Here is a 25,366-nt window from a genome sequence, read left to right as displayed (position 1 = left end):
CACTAGAGGGCAATTTGGTCCTTTGACTGCAGGGATGGGGTACACATTAAATGCATTATGAAATAAAACAATTTAAATGATTTTAAAGCTTTTTAATGGAAGTTACAAACCAAAAATAGTGAACATTATATTGTCAAAACATTTCAAATATTCCATTGTCTCTGTCAGGTCCACATTGGGTAGACATCCATTGAAAAATAGAAAATTACTATTATAATGATAACATATTTCAGTTGTGTACATTACTTCATTTTTATCTGATGTCTTTATAATTATTCATTCCTTCATCTCATCTCTGCTCAAGTAGTAGCAGCCAGCCATCCCGACCATCTAACGTTACAGTATTTCTGTGCTTCAAGTACCGTACTGTCTTTAGTCATCCTGTTTAGCTAGGCTAGCCTGTCTAATAATGTTGCAGAGCAGTCTGTTAAAAAATAATTTTACTAACTCTTCAAAGAAGGTAAGGCATACTTTCACAAATGGTCTCTGTCCCTCTCATCGTTGTGTTCTGTACATTCCTTTCATGCGGTCTATTTGGTCTGTGTGTATCTAATCTAACATCCAAACCGGGAAGTACATGCGCAGTGGATTATGGTCATTGTAGTTAATTACCACATTTCTGTGCTGAATTATGTTTAATTATTGACTTAATACTACAGCCAGCGTTCCACATAGTTCTTGACCTGATTTTGACCGTGAATTATTGGATTTCTCTCTACAGAAACGGCGCGTTGGGCTCACAAAAAACTAAAAAAACTAAATGGAATTCAAATATATTAACCGACGTCGGTTAATTGGTTGTTCAATAAATTTCAGTTAATCGCTCAGCACTACCGATTGGCCCTCAATAACTAGAAAATAAATGTGTAAAATATCAACAGCAACTAAAAAACAGAATCAGAGGATGTATTTCTGTCTGATTAAAGGAATTGGAAACAATGTGAAAAGCAGCTACCATTTTTATTCTAGCAGTAAAGTCAATGTTTTGTTAGAGCTATTACATTAGCTCAACACTCTCACATGTCAGGCATTTACATAGCTGGGTACACACTAAGGGTCATTTAGGTAAAGTATCCCCATTGATGGATTAGAATTGACAAACCCCGGGTACTTCACTAGAGTAGTAGGCCACCCTACTGCCTGCATGAGCAAAAAAAACACAAATCACATAGTACATTTACTAAAGGCACTGCACAAAACAGCACTGTGAAGTTAAGCGCTAAAATTCACTTGTCATAACGATCTACCTGCATGGCATTCCTAAGAGAAAGATTATCTCACTGTGGTTCACTGTAGTTTAGCATAAAAGTGAAGTATTGGTTTAATTGGCATATTGTTACTGTACAAGCAAAACTAAACAAAAGTGCTACTTGAAGAAAACAATGCAAAAGGCTTTGATAAAAACAACTACTTCTACCACAATATTTCCTGTACCTGACATGTTGAAGTCGGAAGTTTACATACACCATAGCCAAATACATTTAAACTCCGTTTTTCACAATTCCTGACATTTAATCTTGTAAAAATTCCCCGTCTTAGGTCAGTTAGGATCACCACTTTATTTTGAGAATGTGAAATGTCAAAATAATAGTAGAGAGAATGATTTCAGCTTTTATTTCTTTCATCACCTTCCCAGTGGGTCATAAGTTTACATACACTCAATTAGTACTTGGTAGCATTGCCTTTAAATTGTTTAACTTGGGAAAAACGTGTCGGGTAGCCTTCCACAAGCTTCCCACAATAACTTGGGTCAATTTTGGTCCATTCCTCCTGACAGAGCTGGAGTAACGGAATCAGGTTTGTAGGCCTCCTTGCTCGCACACACTTTTTTCAGTTATGCCCACAAATTTTCTATAGGATTGAGGTCAGGGCTTTGTTATTGGCCACTCCAATACCTTGACTTTGTTGTCCTTAAGCCATTTTGCCACAACTTTGGAAGTATGCTTGGGGTCATTATCCATTTGGAAGACCCATTTGCGACCAAGCTTTAACTTCCTGACTGATGTCTTGAGATGTTGTTTTAATATATCCACATAATTTTACTACCTCATGATGCCATCTATTTTGTGAAGTGCACCAATCCCTCCTGCCGCAAAGCACCCCCACAACATGATGCTGCCACCCCCGTGCTTCACGGTTGGGATGGTGTTCTTCGGCTTGCAAGCATCCCCCTTTTTCCTCCAAACATAACAATGGCCATTATGGCTAAACAGTTCTATTTTTGTTTCATCAAACCAGAGGACAATTCTCCAAAAAGTACCATCTTTGTCCCCATGTGCAGTTGCAAACCGTAGTCTGGCTTTTTTATGGAGGTTTTGGAGCAGTGGCTTCTTCCTTGCTGAGTGGCCTTTCAGATTATGTTGATAGAGGACTCATTTTAATGTGGATATAGACACTTTTGTACCTGTTTCCTCTAGCATCTTCACAAGGTCCTTTGCTGTTGTTCTGGAATTGATTTGCACTTTTCGCACCAAATTACATCCATCTCTAGGAGACATAACGCGTCTCCTTCCTGAGCGGTATGACGGTTGCGTGGTCCCATGGTGTTTATACTTGCGTACTATTGTTTGTACAGATGAACGTGATACCTTCAGGCGTTTGGAAATTGCTCCCAAGGATGAACCAGACATGTGGAGGTCTCTATTTTTTTCTCAGGTCTTGGCTGATTTCTTTAGATTTTCCCATGATGTCAAGCAAAGAGGCACTGAGTTTGAAGGTAGGCCTTGAAATACATCCACAGGTACACCTCCAATTGACTCAAATGATGTCAATTAGCCTATCAGAAGCTTCTAAAGCCATGACATCATTTTCTGGAATTATCTAAGTTGTTTAAAGGCACAGTCAACTTAGGGTGTAAACTTATGTAAACTTCTGACCCACTGGAATTGTGATATAGGGAATTATAAATGAAATAATCTGTCTGTAAACAGTTGTTGGAAAAATTACTTGTGTCATGCACAAAGTAGATGCCCTAACCAACTTGCCAAAACTATAGTTTGTTAACAAGAAATTTGTGGAGGGGTTGAAAAACAAGTTTTAATAACTCCAACATAAGTGTATGTAAACTTCCGACTTCAACTGTATATGAAGTCAGAAAATATTCCTGATTCTGAAGAAAAGTGCATAAATGAGCGCCCTCAAAGATTTGTCTCACTAATTAAATAAAAAGTATTAATGCACTTGCCAGGTCAATCAGTGCACCAAGCATCAGTTAGGGTTCCTGGCATCTTACATTGCCCGCCGAACTTTCTTTATCACTGTAGTCATTCGATAAAGTCCATCATATTTTTAAATAACCAACTGTACAAGATTGATATTAGGGGCTGCTTAGAGAAAGCATGGGGCAGTTTTAAGACAGATTTCAACAGTTTGGGAAGATTTGGGGCAGTTTTAGGGCATCAACCATTTGCATGACTACATTTCAGACACCTGCCAGATCTCACAACCCCTGGATAGGTATGTATTTAACATATCAGTAAATCATATGATATAGCAGTCGACTGCACAGTCAATAACGTGGAATGAAACCATTTGTTGATGCAATGCAATGACTGAAATGTAGTCGAACTGGAACGCGCCCAATACCTCCCAAGGACGTGACCTCTTCACCGACGGAGACGTGGCGCAGATCTGTCATCGGTGGATGTGGGCTTCAGCTTGACAGTGGCGAAAGGGTTGGTGCCCCTATACAACAAAGATAGTGAGAGAACAGAGATATGTTAGCTCACGCATTATGTTTTAACGAGCCTGAAAGAAAAACGAAACTCACACGTAGTTTGTTAACCAGCATAAACAGTCCAGAATGATGATTTCCCATGAAATAATCAAGTTGTCGTTTATTTGGACGAACAGAGTGTACAGCAGCACTAACCCAACACACACCGGCGCCTCTCCAAAACTAACTGACCCAGCATCATCACATACAGCAACTCATTTGCATAACATTGTGTGATAGGCTGAGAGACATTTGAATGTGTACGCAGATTACAATATCCCCAACAAGCTCTCACAGTCTCACTGGAGAATTAGCCATTTTTCCACGTTCTCCAAAATGTCAAATTTTGAAGTTGCTCCAAATGTTTTTGACACCCCGGGTTGGCTCTTGCTGCTCTGTATCGTTCCATTTCTCCAAATGTCAAATTTCAAAGTTAAGGGCTGCGTTTAGCCACTCATTCCAAAGGTTAAGGTAAGGGTTAAGGTTTGGGATAGGGTTAAAACATTACGTTTAGGCACTCATTCTGAATGGTTAAAGCGGCAATCAGCAAATGCTACATCCATTCTTGGACTTATACATTTATGATATGTACCCATTGATTCTTGAAGAATATAACTTAGAAATGCCTCAGAAGCTTAGTTCAACTGTCGTACCCCAGTAGAACTTAAAATATCAGCTTGTTTTGCTCAACGTTTGTAAACAAAGAAAATGTTAACATGGTTAAAACTCTAATTTTGATATCGTGGATGGTCAGTCTTTGCATCCATAGTCTGTCTATGAATTCGAGAGTGATTGCATTTCTCCAGCCCCATTCCTCAGCTTTTTACCGAACCAGTGGCAGGGAGTCCGCTTTGTTATTGTTTCTACTGCTGATTGCTGCTTTAAGGTAAGGGTTAAGGTTTTGGATAGGTTATATACAGTGCCTTCGGAAAGTATTCAGACCCCTTGACTATTTCCACATTTTGTTACGTTACGTTAATCCATACTCTAAAATGGATAAAATAAATAAAATAAATACTCAGCAATCTACATACAATAGCCCATAATGACAAAGCAAAAACAGGTTTTAAGAAATGTTGGCAAATGTATAAAAGAACTAACATTTATGAGACATGAAATTGAGCTCAGGTGCATCCTTTTCCATTGATTATCCTTGAGATGTTTCTACAACTTGGTTGGAGTCCACCTGTGGAAAATTCAGATGATTGGACATGACTTGGAAAGGCACACACCTGTTTAAATAAGGTCCCACAGTTGACAGTGCATGTCAGAGCAAAAACCAAGCCATGAGGTCAAAAGAATTGTCCTTAGAGAGCCGAGACAGGATTGGGTCAAGGCACAGATCTGGGGAAGGGTACCAAAACATTTCTGCAGCATTGAGGTCCCCAAGAACACAGTGGCCTCCATCATTCTTAAATCGAAGAAGTTTGGAACCCCCAAGACTCTTCCTAGAGCTGGCCGCCCGGCCAAACTGAGAAATCGGGGGAGAAGGGCCTTGGTCATGGAGGTGACCAAGAACCCGATGGTCACTCTGACAGAGCTCTAGAGTTCTTCTGTGGAGATGGGAGAACCTTACAGAAGGACAACCATCTCTGCAGCATTCCATTAATCAGGCATTTATGGTAGAGTGGCCAGACGGAAACCACTCCTCAGTAAAAGGCACATGACAGCCCGCTTGCAATTTGCCAAAAGGCACTCTCAGACCACGAGGAACAAGATTTTTCTGGTCTGATGAAACCAAAATTGAACTTTTCGGCTTGAATGCCAAGTGTCACGTCTGGAGGAATCCTGGCATCATCCCTACGGTGAAGCATGGTGGTGGCAGAATCATGCTGTGGGGATGTTTTTCAGCGGCAGGGACTGGGAGAGTAGTCAGGGTCGAGGCAAAAATGAATGGAGCAAAGTACAAAGAGATCCTTGATGAAAACTTGCTCCAGAGTGCTCAGGACCTCAGACTGGGGCGAAGATTCACCTTCCAACGGAACAACGACCCTAAGCACACAGCCAAGTCAACGCAGGAGTGGTTTCGGGACAAATCTCTAAATGTCCTTGAGTGGCCCAGCCAGAGCCCGGACTTAAACCTGATCAAACAACTCTGGAGAGACCTGAAAATAGCTGTGCAGCAACAATCCCCATCCAACCTGACAGAGCTTAAGAGGATCTGCAGAGAAGAATGGGAGAAACTCCCCAAATACAGATGTGCCAAGCTTGTAGAATCATACCAAAGAAGATTCAAGGCTGTAATCGCTGCCAAAGGTGCTTCAACAAAGTACTGAGTAAAGGGTCTGAATACTTATGTAAGTTTAATTTTTCCGTAACATTATTTTTTTTTGTATGAACAAAAAAATAATTTAAACTGTTTTTGCTTTTTCATTATGGGGTATTGTGTGTTGATTGACGAGGGGAAAAAACAATTTTATAAATTTTAGAATATGGCTATAACCTAACAAAATGTGGAAAAAGTTAAGGGGTCTGAATACTTTCCGAAGGTACTATGTATAAAAAAAACTGTGTCCACAAAAACAGTGTCCACAACTGGGATCGAACACACAACCTTCTGACCCAGAATCATGAGATTACACCCAGGCACCATGCCCTAACAAAACCCCAGCCTACTTGATGGTAATAGCGTTCACTGTTGCCCCTAGTTGCCGGTTTTGATGGCATTTCCCTCGGGACATGGATAAACATCCAATTTCGAAGTCAATCTTGAACGATCTCTCTAGATATCACTTCTTAGTAATGAATAAACACAAATAGGACTGATGAGAACTGCAATGGCTGTTCCTTACTTTGGGAAGAGGTTTGGCCCAGGTCCACCATGGCGCTCTCCTCTCTGCAGGGGGAGGAAAGAACACAACTTTAAACGGTGTCTATTCCAACCCATACAAACATGTTTACATATAGAGCTGTAACCCAGGGAGGGGGGCAGAGCATCTACGGGTGTGCAATCCACACCATGCAAAGATCCAACACCATGCAAACACACACACAAACAGACACACACACAATCACACACTCACGCACTCCTCACCCCCCTACACTGTCAGCAGCTGGAGCTTCCCCCCTGCATCCACCAGAAGGAGGGCTGTGGTGTCATAGAGAACAGCACACTGCCACAGTGCCCCTGCTGGCCGGAGGACAAACATGCAGCAGATTTTAAATACTAATTTTCATGAAACCTTTTCCGCTTTAACTCCATTCTAACTAGCTTTTACTATAGCTAGCTTTTCATTACTTGTTATGCCTCACCAAAAACTTGGAATAGGAATGACTTTCACTCAGAGACTTTCCTCAGACTATCATGTTAACAATAACAAACCAACATTGATTTATTAGAAACACCACGTTAGTGTCGTTCAGCAGGCTCACCATAGAGTAAACAGTGTAAACACTAGACTATAAGAACTTCATGGCCAACATCGATCCTCAGTGATCATTCGCCCAGGCAGCATTACCTTATTGTCAGAGTGAGACTCCGCCCTTCTCTCCATGCTGGGTGTGATTGGACGCATCTCTGTCTGTCTATTGGATGGAGGCGGCGGCGGGGGCGGGGGTCGACCGTGGCTGCTGCCTCCCGATTGGTCCAGCAGGTTGTCCATACTGTGGGCGCTCCTAAGGGTGGAGCTACTGAAGGGTGAAAGGTCACCAAAAGTCAAAATAGCATTAGCATCAGCAACTCATTTGCAACTCTCTCTTAAAGGGACAGTTCACACAAATTTCCCCTCAAGGGAATTTATAAACAAAATATAATTTCCCTTGAGGGGAAATTTGAGTGAACTGTCCCTTTAAGAGACAGTGGAGCTAGTGGATCACCTGGAGCCAGTTGATCTAAGGGCCTCCTCCAGTGTCCCCACATAGGCAGCTGGGAACCAGCCCTGACTGTGGGTGGAAGCAGAGAAGAGATACATTTCTATGAGTTTCTATGAAGGACAGAGAGCTATGGCATGCTAGCATTCAGCACATGTCATAAGCAAGTAGGCTAAAAAATATATATATTAAAATGGTATTTTACGTTTTCTGGTTCATATCCCAAAGACTACAGTATCAAGTGGAGTATCTCTTGAATGGATTTAAGTTTTCCTTATACAATGTTGTTCTGTGAGGGCAGCTCTGCCTCAAAGGCAGGAGCATCTCTCTCTCCCTCCCTCTCCCTCACCGTGAGCTGCTCTCTGCCCGGCCGTAGAGCCAGCCGTTACGGGGCTCCTGCACCAGCACGCTCACCACCTCCCCCCGGGAGAAGGGCAACAGGGTGGGGCTGTTGGAGTTAGCGAGGTGGGATACCAGAGCTCTCATAGGTCTCCCTCCACCACCTCCACCCAGACCTAGGGACTCGCCAAATGAGCTGGAGCGGGAACGGGTGTTCTGGGGTGATGGGCCTGTGGGAGGTGAAAGTGAGAGGGGAGGAAGGAGAGAGGAGAGGATGTGTGAACATCAGAGGGCCAGAAAGGCAGGTCATAGGAGAGGAAAGACACCTGGACACCATGGGTATGGCATGTACATAATATTTATCCAGATGGACGTAACCTGTTTTAGCATGGACATTGATGGCTTCCACCAAAGTAGTCAACCGAGCACGAAGATGAGTACTCTAACACTATAGGTTTGGTATACTGTAGTGTAGATATACAGTATATCATGCCCCCACCTCTGGAGGGCACTCTTCCAAGAGGCTGCTCCTCTTTGCCTGACCATTGGCTCCCCCTGTCCTCCTCCCTCATTCTGGATGTGTTGTCCTGGTCCAGGCGAGAGGGGTTCCGGGATCCAGGTCGTCTGGTGGCGTTGACCTGGTCTCTCCATCCATCAGCAATCTGCTGTAGGCCTCCCCCTGCCCCTGTCTGGCCCATCGAAAACACACACATTACATTACTTTCATTCACCTTGTTTATTCATTGGCTTTAATCTAGTCAGGAAACTCACTCTCTTCTCTCTTACTTACCACTCTCTCTCAAAAAATAAAGACAGAAAGCAACACACTAGGTGGAGCCTCTACTTATTCATTCCCTTCAAATCCACAAATTGGAGATTTGGAAAATGAAAAGGCCAGGAGCAGGTTGTCATATTGCAAACCGGCCACGGTTCTTTCTATGATGAATGTGGTTTATGACAGTATTGGAGAGGGTGGTCCTCTGTAGCTCAGTTGGTAGAGCATGGCACTTGCAATGCCAGGATAGTGGGTTTGCTTCCCGGGACCATCCATATGTAAAATGTATGCATCCCTGACTATAAGTCGGTTTGGGTAAAAGGTTCTGCTAAATGGCATATATTATTGAGTGTGTAGGATTAAATGAGACTGCAGTACAATGAACTAAGCTATACTACCTTGTTCATGAGGTAGATGATGGACTGAGTGAGACCACAGTGTTTCTCAGCCAGGAAACGGTATCGCCTTTCTTCCTCCATCAGAGCCTCGCGCTGACTCTCCCTCAGGAAGTGAATGTACTCATCCTGTGAGCACACATGCAATGTGTAAATATAGAACTTCCTCTGACACAGACACGTACTGTGTAAATACTTTACAGAAATGTAATAGCGTTCTCCCTGGTGCACTCTTAATCTTTTTTATTTATTTTACTCATACTCGTTATCTGACACACACACACACATCAGTGGAGGCTGTTGAGGGGAGGACAGCTCATAATAATGGCCGGAACTGAGCAAATGGAATGGCATCCAACACATGGTTTCCATGTGTTTGATACCATTCCACCTGTTACGCTCAAGCCATTACCACGAGCCCGTAATCCCCAATTAAGGTGCAACCAACCTCCTCTCGCACGCACGCACGCACGCACAGACAGACAGACAGACAGACAGAGTGGATTGACCTGGTGAGCCCCTCTCCTCTGCTGCCTCTCCAAAGATATGGCCTGGCTCTGTACCTCCATCTCATATCGCCTCCTGCTGCCCTGGAGGACGCATTACATCAATGCCAGATACATTTACACTGAGTGTACAAAACATTAGGAACACCTGCTCTTTCCATGACATAGACTGATCAGGTGAATCCAGGTGAAAGCTATGATCCCTTATTGATCTCACCTGTTAAATACACTTCAATCAGAGTTGATGAAGGGGAGCAGACAGGTTAAAGAAGGATTTTTAAGCCTTAAAACAGTTGAGAGCTGGATTATGTATCTGTGCCATTTAAGTGCCCTTGCCAGACGCACCAGTTTGAGTGTGTCAATAACTGCAACGCTGCTGGGTTTTTCACGCTCAACAGTTTCCCGTATCAAGAATGGTCCACCACCCAAAGGACATCTGTGGAAAGCATTGGAGTTAACATGGGCCAGCCCCTGTAGTCCATGCCCCAACAAATTGAGTCTGTTCTGAGGGCTAAAGGGGGTACAATTCAATATTAGGAAGGTGTTCCTAATGTTTTGTACACTCAGTGTATACATAATAACACCACCATAGTCTTCATGTAAAAGTATCAGTAAGGATTAAACAGGAATGGTCCAGGAGTAAATAACACTTTGTTTGATCCTCACACAAAGCATCAAACTTGGAGCACTGCCCACTACATCTGCACTACTTCTGTACATTCGGATTCTGTCTGTGTGCCAGTCCATGATCTTTGCTACACTACTTCTGTACTGTCAACACAAGGGGCTACAGTATGTGAAAGGGGTATGTGAAGGAGAGTGGCTACTCACTGCTATGTATTCCTTATCCAGTTTGACATTGTTGTTCATCTCCTGTAGCACCTCAGTGTGGAACCAGCGGAACTTGAGCAACACAGAGAATGGTTATGATGATCGCAGTAGTTGGAACACCACTGGTAAGCCAAACAATCACATCTCAAATTGTCCGATTATAGAATCAACTGTGCTGTTACACCATCTAGTAAAATATACAGTACGATATATTAATAAGTGGGTTGCTTAGTTGTGAGTTGTTTTGACAGGTGTGTAACTACAACCCCAGGTACAATTGCAATACACTCGCAATTCTTCATTTTGAATTCTAATACAGTAAAAGAGCTAGTGCAGTGGCACTGTTCTACTGTTTGATGAGGAGTGTAAAGTAACCTACTATTCCTTCCAGTTCAGTGGTGATACGCTTCTGGTTCTCTGAAATCTGAATCAGAATATCTCCTGTGAGACACAATGAGAAATTATTATCATAGGCAGACATTAAGACACACACACACACACACACACACACACACATCCCAGAAAGAGAGAGACAGTGTCAAAACACACATACACTCCTTCCCCGCCACCCCCCATACACACACACACACACACACTGAATGAGAGCCGGCTTTTATAATCTTTAACAACATCCCAAGGCACATCTCTCTGACTACACTGTAAGACGCTTCTGTAATTTCAACAGTAAAAACACGGTAGAATTCACAGTAAAATATCGTAAACGTGTTTTAAAGCACGTTGTAAGAGTTTTCTGTCATTTTACATTTACATTACACATTTTTGTCATTTAGCAGATGCTCTTATCCAGAGCGACTTACAGTTAGTGCATTCATCCTAAAACAGCTAGGTGGGTCAACCACATATCACAGGCATAGCAAGTGCATTTTTCCTCAATAAAATAGATATCAGAAAAGTCAGAGGTAGAAAGATGGCCAAGGACTCTGCTGTCCTAGATTCAAGGGGAAGCTGGTTCCACCGTTGGGGTGCCAGAACAGAGAAGAGCTTGAACTGGGCTGAGTGGGAGCTGCCCACCCGTAGGGTTGGGAAGGCCAAAAGCCCAGAGGTGGCAGAAAGGATTGCTCAGGTTGGGGTGTAGGGTTTGAGTATAGCCTGAAGATAGGAAGGGGCAGTTCCTCTTCCTGCTCCGTAGGCAAGCACCATGGTCTTGTAGTGGATGCGAGCTTCGACTGTAAGCCAGTGGAGTGTGCGGAGGAGCGGGATGACATGGGAGAACTTGGGAAGGTTAAATACCAGGCGGACTGCAGCGTTCTGTGAAAGTTGCAGGGGTTTGATGGCACAAGCCAGTAAAACACTGTAGAATGCACAGAAACATACCTTAAATGTGTTTTACAGAATACATGATGGTGCATTGTGGGAAAATGCTGTGGGCGGGGAAAGAATCTCATTAACATATTTTAAGGCATGCCTTCTAAGAAGCTCTAGTTGAGTGAGAATGTTCTACCCCCAGAGAATACAGTAATATACAAACCTTGCCCCAAAAATGTACAGTAACTTACTGGTCAATTTCTGCCAGTAATTCACTGTTATGCAAAATACTGTATCATACTGCATTTTTGGAGCGTAAAAACTTTTTTAACACCAGTGGGTGCAGGGTGACTCATTAACATATTAATGAGTAACATAACTCATTAACATATTTTTAGGTGTGATTTGGAAGAGGCTGTATTTGTTGAACCCATTAGTGAGAATGCTGTATGAATTTAACTGACATATTGTAATCAATCAATCGTATTTATAAAGCCCTTTTTAAAAATCAGCAGATGTCACAAAGTGCTATACAGAAACCCAGCCTTAAACCCCAAACAGCAAGCAATGCAGGTGAAATTTCCCAGGTTTTACAGAAATCCCAATTGGAAGATTCCTGGAAATTCTTCAACCAGGATTTTTTTTTTTAAATCAGGACATTTGGGGAAAGTTACTGGATCTTTGAAAACCTACTTGCTGGCCTGATGTGTGTGGCCTGTAAACCATGTGTTTCAGGCCACTGTATTAAGGTAAAGCTAGGCCTCAAAATAAGAACTATCTAATGTATTTTCATAGAAATTCATTATAATGATAACATTATCCTATTAACTCACTTGGTGAAGACCAAATTACTGAAAATGAACGAATTCAACAACCATGTCTCTTTTGCCCTGTAGTCACTGTCAGTTTCGAAGCCTTTGTTAAGGCCCAAAGTACAAGTGATATAAAACACCAAATATCAGTTGGTATGCTGTAATATAGAATTACATTTTCACTATTAGCAATTGCTGAATAGCTTTTCAGTACAATTCAACAATAAAGTACAGTATTGCTCTTTTGCTGTAAAAAAATAGGGGGGAAATAATCGCTAACATTAACATTAAAGGCGTGAACCCTTGACTTTTTTCGCATTTTGCTACGTTACAGCCTTATTTCAAAATAGATTATATAGTTTTTTTTCCTCATCAATCTACACACAACACCCCACAATGACAAAGCAAAAACCAAGCCATGAGGTCGAAGGAATTGTCTGTAAAGTTCCAAGACAGGATTGGGTCGAGGCAGAGATCTGGGGAAGGGTACCAAAAAATTTCTGCAGCATTGAAGGTCCCCAAGAACACAGTGGCCTCCATCATTCTTAAAAGGAAGAAGTTTGGAACCACCCAGACTCTTCTTAGAGCTGGCTGCCTGGCCAAACTGAGCAATCAGGGGAGAAGGGCCTTGGTTAGGGAGGTGACCAAGAATATAAATAGTAAAGTAAAGTACAGATCCCCCAAAAAACTACGTAAGTAGTACTTTCAAGGATTTTTACTTAAGTACTTTACACCACTGGTTTTGACAGTAATTGATTAGCTATCTAGACACTGAAAATGCCGTACACCACCCCACAAGTATCACTAACTAACCAATGACTGTCTAATCAAGTAACGCTACTGTTCAAATATACAAAGAATTGCTAAGCTAGCTAGCTAACTTAAAGCTAACGTTAGCTACTTTCAGTAACGCCAGCTCAATTAGTTAGCTACCGTATCTGTTGAAAAACAAAACTCGATAGCTGAATTAAATAGTTTTTCCAATTTATAGAAGATAGGAAATTCTTGAGAAAGAGGGCTAGAGATGCAGCTCACCAAACACAGACTGAGACGGTTGTTGTATTTGCAGGAGTAAAGTGAATAGATTTTGTGTGTGTTTACAATACAATTATTTAGCATCTAGCTACATAGATGGGTTGGCTGATAATGTCACGAAAACGATGTGCGCGCTTCCATGGGGCAGAAGTCAGCCTGTTGTGATTCTGGATTGCCTGATTGCTAGCAAGAATGACAAACTGCCATGTGAGGAATCGTAAGTGACTCATTTCAGCATTTTTCATCATGTTATTGATACCATGTCTTGTTTTGAGATATTTTGACTGATTTCATGTCAATGCAAATATTCGCTAGCTAGCTAACCAACAACTGTAACAATGTATTTGAGACAACAAGTGGTCATTGTGCAAATGTATTCGTTTGCAATAAACATTGGAGACGAAATATAGCTTACATGTCAACTGTATAAGCCAACCCTATTTGTTTTGCCCCATGGTTGAATACATATCGATTGTGTTGCTAAAGTGACAGAGAGAGAATGAACACAGGTATTGTTGCTTGTGAAGGGTAAGATTGAGTGAACTGCTAATATCAATACGGAACAGAAATTATCCCAGATTTTACCTTTAGCTCAATTCAGGTAAACATTATTTCAAATCAAAGTTTATTTGTCACGTGCGCCGAATACAACAGGTGTAGTCCTTACAGTGAAATGCTCACTTACAGGCTCTAACCAATAGTGCAAAAAAGGTATTAGGTGAACAATAGGTAAGTAAAGAAATAAAACAACAGTAAAATGACAGGTTATGTACAGTAACGGGGCTATAAAAAGTAGCGAGGCTACATACAGACAGGTTAGTCAGGCTGATTGAGGTAGTATGTACATGTAGATATGGTTAAAGTGGCTATGCATATATGATAAACAGAGAGTAGCAGCAGCGTAAAAAGAGTGTTTTTCATATTGCGTGTGTGTGTGTTCGTTGGTTCAGAATACTCCATATTGTTACGGCACTGATATTATGCCGTCTCTGTAATAATATAGGAGATCCAGGAATGCAGATAGTCGGACAGCAAGGAAGAGAGGAGAGCGAGAGAGAAGAGCAGACAGGACAGAGAGAGAACACAGGAAAACCTAGAGAGCTGAGACCAACACAAGACAAACATGTCATATTCCTTCTCCAGCCAGAGGAAGTAGTTCTTGCTAAACATTACCTCTCGTAAAAAGAAAGATGCCGCTTCTGACATGTCCTGTGTGTATAAAATGTTAGACCCTGATATGTTTCCATCACTGAAAGCAATCATACAGGCCGCGCTGACCGTCCCAGTTAGCAGCTGTGAGATATTTCAGTGCATTAAGACGTCTACATACAGTTAAAGTATACATGTGATGTGTTATGTAAGATATGTAAACATAATTAAAGTGGCATTATTTAGAGTGCATTGTATAAAGTGACATCCATTTATTAAAGTGGCCAGTGACTGGGTCTTTCTGAGTTAGTGATTGCAGTTTAGCAGTCTGATGGCCTTGAGATAGAAGCTGTTTTTGTCTCTCGGTCCCAGCTTTGATGCACCTGTACTGACCTCGCCTTCTGGATAGTAGGGTGTGAACAGGTAGTTTGCCCCCTGATGCGTTGTGCAGACCGCACCACCCTCTGGAGAGCCTTGCAGTTGAGGGTGGTGCAGCTGCCGTACCAGGCTGTGATACAGCCCGACAGGATGCTCTCGATTGTGCATCTGTAAAAGTTTGTCAAGGTTCTAGGTGACAAGGCGCTGTTGCGCCTTCTTCACCACACTGTCTGTGTGAGTGAACAATTTCAGTTTGTCTGTGATGTGTAAGCAGTGGAACTTAAAACTTTCCAACTTCTCCACTGCTGTCCCTTCAATGTGAATAGGGGGGTGCTGCCTCTGCTGTTTCCTGAAGTCCACGATCATCTCCTTTGTTTTGTTGACGTTGAGTGAGAGGTTGTTTTCCTGACACCACACTCCGAGTGCCCTCACCTCCTGCCTATAAGCTGTCTCGTCGTTGTTGGTAATCAAGCCCACTGCTGTTGTGTCGTCTGCAAACTTGATGATTGACTTGGAGGTGTGCATGGCCACGCAGTCGTGGGTGAACAGGGACTACAGGAGGGGGCTGAGCACATACTCTTGTGGGGCTCCAGTGTTGAGGGTCAACGAAGTGGAGATGTTGTTTCCTACCTTCATCACCTGGGGGTCGGCCCGTCAGAAAGTCCAGGACCCAATTGCACAGGGTGGGGTTGAGACCCAGGGCCTCCAGCTTGATGATGAGCTTGGAGGGTACTATGGTGTTGAATGCTGAGCTGTAGTCAATGAATATCATTCTTGCATAGGTATTCCTTTTGTCCAGATGGGATAGGGCGGTGTGCAGTGTGATGGCGATTGCGTCGTCTGTGGACCTGTTGGGGCGGTATCCAAACTGAAGTGGGTCTAGGGTGGCCGGTAAGGTGGAGGTGATATGATCCTTGACTAGTCTCTCAAAGCACTTCATGATGACAGAAGTGAGTGCTATGGGGCGGTAGTCATTTAGTTCAGTTATCTTTGCCTTCTTGGGTACAGGAAAAACGGTAGACATCTTGAAGCATGTGTGTACAACATACTGGGATAGGGAGCGATTGAATATGTCCGTAAACACACCAGCCAGCTGGTCTGCGCATGCTTTGACGAAATGGATAGGGATGTTGTCGCTATTCATGGCTTTATTATGTGTGCCGACGTCGGCAACATGGCTACAGAAAAATCGGCATGTATAAATCCAAACTGTACAAAAAAAATCAGATTTTACTGAGTTACAGTTCATATAAGGAAATCAATGAAATGAAATGAATAAATTAGGACTTAATCCATGGATTTCACATGACTGGGAAGACCGATAATATTTTAGTCAGGCAATGTCCATGTTATTCTCACATATTTCAGAATGAAACAATGTGAATATCAAGGCGGTAACAGTGTAACAGTGGTAACAGTGTAATTTTTATTTTACACTTTTTGCAAGGATGGGGGTTCTATATTAGGCCCTATATGTACAATTACATAGATTATACAATTGTATAACATTCAGGTCCTTGAAAATTACAATGAAGTGCTTGAAAAAGTCCCTTAAAGTCCTTGAATTAGACTTGCCAATGTCTGTATGAACCCTGCTTAAAGAATGTATAGTCCTAGGCCTATGTTGTTGTATAGGTAGAGTTATGGGCCAATTTGCAAATATTCACTCTTATTCCTCTAAGTACACATGTTGAACTGCATAAAAAACATTTAAAAAAAAATGTCAATCCATTTAGACATTTTTATCCCACATTGGTCAATCATTTTTAGAAAGACCCATATACCGTATACAGTAACTTTTTTGCACTTACTCTCTTGCACTGACTCTATGCACACACACTGGACTCTACTCACAACCTCCCACATACTGACACCCCAACACACATATACACACTACATACCCCCACACACACATAACATGCACACACACTCACATTTACACACACACTTTCTCACTCACCACAGATGCTGCTGCTAGTCACTTTACCCCTACCTATACAGTGCCTTCAGAAAGCATTCACACCCCTTTACTTTTTTCTAATTTTGTTGTGTTACAGCCTGAAGTTAAAATGGGTTAAATTAAGATTATGTCACTGATCTACACACAATACCCTATAATATCAAAGTATAATTTTTTTTGTATGAACTTTTTTGAAATTAATGCAAAAATTTATTGATGCGATGTCTTGAGTAAATAAGTATTCAACCCCTTTGTTTATATGAAGCCTAAATACATTCAGGAGTAACAAATCACATAATAAGTTGCATGAACTCATTCCTTGTTCAAGAATAGTAGTTAACATGATTTTTGAATGACTACCCCATCTCTTTACCCTACACATACAAATATCTGTAAGGGCCCTCAATTCCAGTAGTGAATTTAAAGCACAGATTCAACCACAAAGACCAGGAAGGTATGGTAGATATGTACAAATAAAAAAGCAGACCTTGAATATCCCTTTGAGCATGGTGAAGTTATTAATTAGGCTTTGGATGGTGTATCAATTAACCCAGTCACTGCAAAGCATTATGTTTGGGGCAAATCCAACACAACACATCCCTGAGTACCACTCTTCATATATTCAAGCATGGGGGTGGCTGCATCATGTTATGGGTATACTTGTCATCAGTAAGGACTAGGGATTTCTTTAGAATGAAAAGAAACGGAATAGAGCTACTGTAAGCACAGGCAAAATCCTAGAGGAAAACCTTGTTCAGTCTGCTTTCCACCAGACAGAGACGAATTCACCTTTCAGCAGGACAATAACCTAAAACACAAGGCCAAATTTACACTGGAGTTGCTTAACAAGACAACTTTGAATGTTCCTGAGTGGCCTAGTTACAGTTTTGAATTAAATCCACTTACCAATCTATGGCAAGACTTAAAAATGTCTGTCTACAAATTATCAACAATTAACTTGACCGTTTGAAGAATGTTAAAAAGAATATTGGGCAAATATTGTACAATCCAGGTGTGCAAAGCGCTTAGAGACTTACCCAAAAAGACTCACAGCTGCAATCGCCGCTAAAAGTGCTTCTACAAAATATTGACTCGGGGGTGTGAATAATTACATAAATGAGACATTTCTCTATTTCACTTTCAATAAATTTGTGAAATATATAAAAACGTTGTAAATTTAATCAATTTTGAATTCAGGCTGTAACAAAACAAAATGTGGAATAAGTTGAGAAGTATGAATACTTTCTGAAGACAGACAGATAGATAGATGATAGAGCTTTAAATAGATATATCTGACCATTTTATAAATGGTATAATTGCGTGATATGATAGCATTTGACACCACAAGTGTTTATCCAGATAATGAAAAAGCACACGTGAAAAAGAAAATTGTCACTTGAATTGTGCATGATCATGAGCAAAGTCATTGTAGCCTATCATTCCACTTCTCTTATGAGAACCATGAGCACGGGCTGACTTGGCGTTACTGCCACGTTGCTGCCAGTAAGTTACTGTATATTTTACAGGAAATGTTTTACAATGTGGGAGAAGTTCAATCAGTGAATGCTCAACTACACTGAGTCCGTTTGCTATGTGGGTTTCCATAGTCAACCTTACATACAGATGTCAGATCTTAATTTGAGACAGTTTCCTACAGCAGGAAAATAACCCAGCAGCAACAGGAAATGTGAATTATTATGTATAATTAATGGACTTTTTTGTAGGGGTTGATACATTTTCCGTAAGGTAAAATCATGTCTGAAATTTCTAAGTGGAAATTACAAACTTCAGAAGCCTTTTTAAACCTCAAATACAGTACATGTTTTACATTTCCTACATTGCAGGAAAGTTCTCCTGTAACAGGGTGATCAAATTAAGATCCTACATCTGTAACGCCTTTTAGCCTCAGAGTGTCTGTGAGTGGCTAGGTTCAGGTTGGGTTAAATGAACTAAACAGGACCCACAGCCTGTTACTCTATTATGCATACGGCTCTGAAGACTACCTGTCAGTCTGTCACCTGATTCCACTGCTATAGTACAGATAACACCCCCTAACAAGGGCTCCGGTTACATTATACCTCTTATTAGCATTATGAGGGAAATGGGAAGACTGACTGGACCAGTTGTTATGGTTAGACTCAAGCACAGTTTGTCTTGTTATCTCAAAATGCATCAACATTACAGTCACACTGATGTGGGCAAAGTTAATTTTAATTCATATTCCACTATGGGGTAAAAAATAACATAGAAATACACACCTATGCCCTCTATAACTCTGCTCTATACAAACAGGAACAGACATACTGTGTATGGCAACAACAAAAAAGCTCATACGCATACAGCACAACTGCTATTCAACCCAACCCAGTGTCCACCCACTGTCACATACACACACGCCCTTGTCTAAGAAAGCTCCAGAGGTTTTGTGATGGTAAAAGGAAGTGTACCAATGTGCTGCCTGTCAGGTAAACTTTGCTCTGTGTGGTTCGGTGAAGGACACTGCATTGATTGGGGTAATAACCATAAACAGCACATAGGACCCATACAGTACATTGGTCCTTTGTGTTTCTCTAGCTTTGTTCCTGCATCGCTACCTTTCTCATACTCTTTAACTGACCTGACACACACACACACCATACGGCAGACACACACACACACACACACGTACACGCGCACACATACACACACACACAGTGAATGAAGAGGTTCTTACCAATAGAGCGAGATGACATGGTGTGGAAGGCCTGCTCCCCTATCTTAGCAAGGGTGCTGAAGTAAGCCTCACTGGTCACAGCAAGGGCTAAACACACACACACACAGAAACAAACAAGCAATTGAATTGCATATCCAGTTGATATAATTCACTTTGCTGAAATGCCAGAGTTAGACTCACGCCAGTAAAAGCACAACAAACACATGAATCTGAAAGCAGCAAATTGCAGAAAGGTTGTTTAATATGATTAATATGACAGATGAATCTATAATTAATTCAAATAGCTGGGCCCATCACATATACATGTTCCATATCTCATTGCTTTGGAGTGGAAAAGGACTGCTGCAGACAGAACATAAACTGGACAAACACATTTACATTCAGCAGTTCAACCAATAGAAACATGTGTAGGTCATATTGTGTCCTATAGGTTCATCGTAATAAACACTCCCAAGTGATATGGCAGTACTTTACAAGGGAAACCTTATGAACTCTGTTGACAAAATGAAAAGTAATTTGTATTTATTTAGGTTTGTTGTGTAGAAGGGAGGAGAGGCGGCAAGGATGGGCACGACAAATGATCTCTCATTGATGATATGTGGAAGCATTGTATATTTCTGAGAAGGACCTCTAGTATAAATCAGAGTCATATACTGTATGTACGACTCTGCTGAGAATGACTCTTTTGTCACAACGCACGCATCGTATTCAAATGAATGCCACAAAGGTCATCGGTTTCACTTCCTTTCTTTCTCACCTTGGAAAGCCTGCATGTAGCTGTTTCCCAAAGACACTAGCTTCTGTAGACTTGGGTTGAACTGATCCATCAGGCTCTGTTGACACACACACACACAGAGACAGAGAGAGACACACACAGAGAGAGACAGAGACACACACACACACAGAGACAAACAACACTGAGACACACACACACAGTGAGACATTGAAAGGTCTGGTGCTTATCTTGAACAGTAAGCTGTATAGATATACCCTGTTCATAAGTCATATTGTATTTATCCATAGAATACAGTACTGCTCACAAGTACAGTGCGCCAAATTGAACAGAATATACAAAAAACAAATGTGCATTGCAGATTAGGCCTACAGTTGAAGCTTATATCTAGGGCTACGCTACAATAGTCAAGAGTTCAAACCAATCTCACTCACCGCATATATGCCCAAAGTAGAGCGATGCAACTGGTCGCTGTTTTGTCCAGACATTTTGACGCTCAAATTTTTCCCACTGGCTGCCTATGAAACGTTCAATCTATTTACTTATACGTTGTGAAACATAAGGTGACAGTCCCGAAAGTCTCCTGTCCGTATCAACGCGGATGTTCTAATTCACAGGAAACTGGGCGAGGAGTGTGAGTAATTGACACTGGAGCTCAGAGAGGACTGTTGTCAATTATTAATCAAGTCAAAGCTATAAACGACTCAACACCACAGAACACGCAGCGACTAGTGACCTAAGCTTTACAAAGATAGGTTAGTTGTGTAAGTAGGGGCCTTAAATGGCCATTTTCATTATCTCAATTACAATACCAGCGTCTACACATGTGAAAACTGTGCATTTCTACGTTTTGTAGAGAAATATATAAAGTTCTACCCGATGACATCAAAAGTTAAAACATTTTAAAGATAGTGATTTTCAAACACTATGGGTTTCAGGTGACGTGGAAAAGCAAGAAAATACCGATCCCTCTGGCTAGAAACTAGTTGCAGGTTTAGAAAATCTGTCACGCCTGCTCCCACTCCCCCTCGAGCGCCAGGCTTCCGGCTCATCAGGCTCCCACGCCTCAGCGGGTTTGGCAGGCTCCCATTCTGCATCATGCCTCAGCCGGCCCATCAGGCTTGCCCAGGTGGGACGCCGGGTGGCGCCCCTAGAGGGGGGGGGGGGGCTACTGTAACACCTGCTTCCACTCCCCCTCTATGCCCATCATTACGCACACCTGTCATCATCATTACACGCATTAGCGCATCATTGGACTCACCTGAACTCCTTCACTTTGTTGATTGCTCCCTCTATATCTGTCTGTTCCTCAGTTTGATCCCAGTGTCAGCATTGATGTCGTTATGTTTTTTATGTCCAGACACTGTCATGTCTTATTTCATGTCTGTTTATTAATTAAATGTTCACTCCTTGTACTTGCTTCTCGTCTCCAAGCGTCTGTCCTCACAAAATCTGTTTTTCTTACTTTTAATCCTACTCTGTTGTCACGATTTCCACCGAAGGTGGCTCCTCTCCCTGTTCGGGCGGTCATCGTCGCCAGCCTACTAGCAGCCACCGATCCATTTTTCCTTTTCGTTTGTGTCTGTCTGTTTTTGTTATCACCCGTGTCTGATTGAAATTAACTAGTGGGTTTATTAACCACCGCTGCCTGCTAGTCTTTGTGCGGGATTATTTTGCTGTGTTACCTCTGTTTAGGGGTGTGTGTTTGCGCCACAGGGATTTTTGTTTCCTCACAGTCGTTCTACCGTTAGTACTGTATTAGGAGTAGAGGTTTCTCCTCCGTGTGTTTCGTGATTTTCCCCGCCTGTTGTTGGTGGGTTGGGACTTATAATAAACGACTGTGCCAACTGGAATTCCTTGCTCTCCTGGTCCTGACTCCTGCGCCTATCTCTTCTTAGGAGGCACCTAACAACTGTGATGTCACAGAGAATAATTGTTTACATTTTTAACCACAGATCAATGAAAGACACCATGTAGTCACTGGTATGATGCTGGAGATAATGAATACAAGGTTGAAAAGTGGCGGAATTGCCCTTTAATTATACATTTCAACCATCATCAACACTAATCAGTTAACTGGAATGATTCAAAGAGTGAATTTTATAACATTCACAATCTGATGAGCATGAGCTCATGTTCACACCCAGGATAGTGTGTGCTTGCGGATCTGTGTGTGTGTGCTATCCCAGCATGAGGATTCAGATGTATCACTGGGGGAACTATAGGGCCCTGACCCAATCAAAGAAATAGACCAATTAGAAAAACTTATCAGATTCTCTTGTGACCTCAAACACATACAACTCTCAGGTATGTGAGCTGAGGCAGTGAACTAGTCAATAATAAATCATTCTCCCATCTCCCCACGGACTACTGTTACCAACCTTTCTGTTCATGTCACGTTCTGACATTTATTTCCTTTGTTTTGTCTTTATTTAGTATGGTCAGGGCGTGAGTTGGGGGAGTTGGGCAGTCTGTGTGTTTTTCTATGTTGGGGTTTTGTGTTCGGCCTGGTATGATTCTCAATCAGAGGCAGCTGTCAATCGTTGTCCCTGATTGAGAATCATACTTAGGTAGCCTGGGTTCCACTTTTGGTTTGTGGGTGTTTGTTTCCTGTGTCTTTGTGTATTTCACCAGACAGGACTGTTTCGTTTCGGTTTATTCTCCTTTATTCGTTATTTTGTTGTTTTGTTCGAGTATTTCGGTTTTCATTAAAAGGAACATGAATACTCACCATGGTGCAGTTTGGTCCTCCTCTCTTTCTCCTAATGACGAGCGTTACAGTTCACATATAATACAGATTATTACAGAGGCTCATGATGGTAGCTAGAACTATAGTTCCCAATTTCTAACTACGAATAAGATGAATTATTAATTATTATTAATATTTAATATGACAATATGTTAGAAGAATCATTGTATTTCCTATTTATATACAGGTAACTGCCAAAATGTATTATAAACATGATGATAGTCTCGCCTATATAGGTATTGGTTGAAGCTCACTGTTAAATTCAAATCTCCCTACCATCATATATCTAAGCCAATATGACACCAATTTCAAATCAACTTGATTGGACATACACAACTCACTCTCCACCTCTCGTCATGATCCGTTCATCTGTTACCAAGGACCAGTGTTGCCAACTTGTTTAGCGAGTATTCAGACACCTCTAGCGACACATTTTCAAAAAATCGACTAGTGACAAATCTAGCGACTTTTTCTGATGTTCTTGGAGACATTTGGAGACTCTGACGTGAAAGCACGTATCATTCTTACTCTTCTCAACGACCAGCAGGTGCTGCCGTGGGCCCCACCCCCATCCCAAAGCACTCACAGGCGGCCCAGTCCTGCGCAGCAGTTACTCCCAGCTGCAGTCAGAGCAGGAGATGTTCACCCCTCCGGGTCCAGACTGCAAATTAATCGCTCATGCGGGAAGCCGCCGCTGGCTGATCCCGTCCTGGCTTACATTCAGGGCGAGATGTAAATGTAAAATGTTCTTTATCTAAAATAAATCACTGCATTTTACTCACACAGCCTCAGTCACTTACTCATCTTGTCCACTGTGTGTGTGCCTCTCTGTGACATGAGCTAAACATCTAGCTGGCTAGCTCATCATGTCTCAGTCTAAACTGTACACTCACATACAGAAAGGAGTGGGAATCAAACCCTGAATTCAAAGGCTGGTTGAAGCCGTTTACTGAAGATGATACATGGGCATACTGCCGGTATTGTAAGGCTGACACCAAACTTAGTGATGTAAAAATACACATGACAACTCAAAAACATACTCAAAAGGCAAAGCCTTATAACAGTTCCACCCAAAACAAGCTGCCATTTATGGTTTTAAAAAATTACTCTGCAAAAAAGGCTGAGACCACCATGACATTAGCTATCGCTGAACACTGTTCCATGCTGGCATGTGATCACATTTGAGAAGCATGTAGAGCTGCTTTCTCAGACTCCACTACTGCTACCCACTTCAAAATGCACAGGACAAAGTGCACAGAAATGATTAATGGTGTTCTAGCACCATACTTTCTGAAAAAGTTGGTCGCAGATGTGGGTGACCAGCGTTTCAGCCTCCTCCTCGATGAGTCCGCGGCTGTAAGTGCTTCTAAGTACCTGGGGGTTGTGATAAGGTAATTTACTGATACCAAGCAGACAATTTGTATCAACATTTCTGTTTGTTGAGTTGGAGGGAGGAGATGCCAAATCTGTAGCCCGTGCTATTGTGGCTTTCCTAGAGAAGTGTCTCTTAAAAAAGAGAAACTCCTGGGGATAGGGACCGACAATGCCTCTGTTATGACGGGGATTAACAATGGGGTCCATAAAGTGCTGAAGGAGGAGTATGGCCTCAAATATCTGGTTTTTATTTGCTGTGTGTGCCACTCTCTGCAGCTTGCTGTAAGTCATGCTTCCAATGACACCATCCCCCGTAGTGTGGAGTACTTGGTACGAGAGACTTATAACTGGTTTTATGTGTCTCCAAAGCGCAGGGAGGCCTACAAGGCCTTATGAGACCAACTGTGGAGAGAAACCTTTACAGATAACCAAGGTATGTGCCACACGTTGGCTCTCCCTTGAACCAGCGGTTTCACACATTTTTGACCAGTGGGAGGAGCTTAGGCTGCATTTCGCAGTCACCAAGTCCAGTGAACACTGCTACATGACTGAGGTTTTATACTCCATGTACAGTGATCCTCAAAACATAATCTATCTGATTATTTTGAAGTCAGTGCTGGGTGAGGTACAGTTGGCCATCAAGGCTTTTGAGGGAGAGCAAGTAGATCCTCTTAAGCTACTTGACAGCTTGGTTAGCCTGATCAAGTCTGTGAGCAGCAGGGTGCTGAATCCACTGGCAAATGTTGATGTACTTAAAGGGCCAATAGATGGATACATCAGTCCCAAACCGTACCTTGGTTACCTTTTTGAGTCAAAGGCAGCTGAG

At 42.0% G+C, this 25,366-nt stretch overlaps 1 protein-coding gene across 2 annotated transcripts; it reads right to left on the bottom strand.

The window, feature by feature from the left end:
- Nucleotides 1-77: 77 nt before the first annotated feature.
- LOC129822409 (brain-specific angiogenesis inhibitor 1-associated protein 2-like protein 2) lies at nt 78-25,015 on the bottom strand. 2 transcript variants are annotated; one of them, XM_055880680.1, is made up of 13 exons: nt 20,852-25,015; nt 20,442-20,601; nt 19,685-19,771; nt 10,751-10,812; nt 10,372-10,443; nt 9,544-9,624; nt 9,038-9,163; nt 8,364-8,553; nt 7,875-8,094; nt 7,532-7,597; nt 7,174-7,345; nt 6,508-6,551; nt 78-3,684 (listed from the first exon to the last, which is right to left on the bottom strand). In XM_055880680.1, exons 1-13 carry the CDS (start codon nt 20,903-20,905, stop codon nt 3,606-3,608), a joined length of 1,413 nt encoding a protein of 470 aa, XP_055736655.1. In that variant the 5' UTR covers nt 20,906-25,015; the 3' UTR covers nt 78-3,605. The 2 variants fall into 2 exon arrangements, with proteins under 2 accessions (XP_055736655.1, XP_055736664.1); XM_055880689.1 differs by having other exon boundaries at nt 20,442-20,517.
- Between the last annotated feature and the right edge of the window lie 351 nt (nt 25,016-25,366).

The sequence above is a fragment of the Salvelinus fontinalis genome, chromosome 2 (genome assembly GCF_029448725.1).
Source record: "Salvelinus fontinalis isolate EN_2023a chromosome 2, ASM2944872v1, whole genome shotgun sequence".
NCBI classification, from domain to species: Eukaryota; Metazoa; Chordata; class Actinopteri; order Salmoniformes; family Salmonidae; genus Salvelinus; species Salvelinus fontinalis.
Note: the sequence above shows the minus strand (reverse complement) of the source record. Positions and strands in the feature narration are given on the sequence as shown.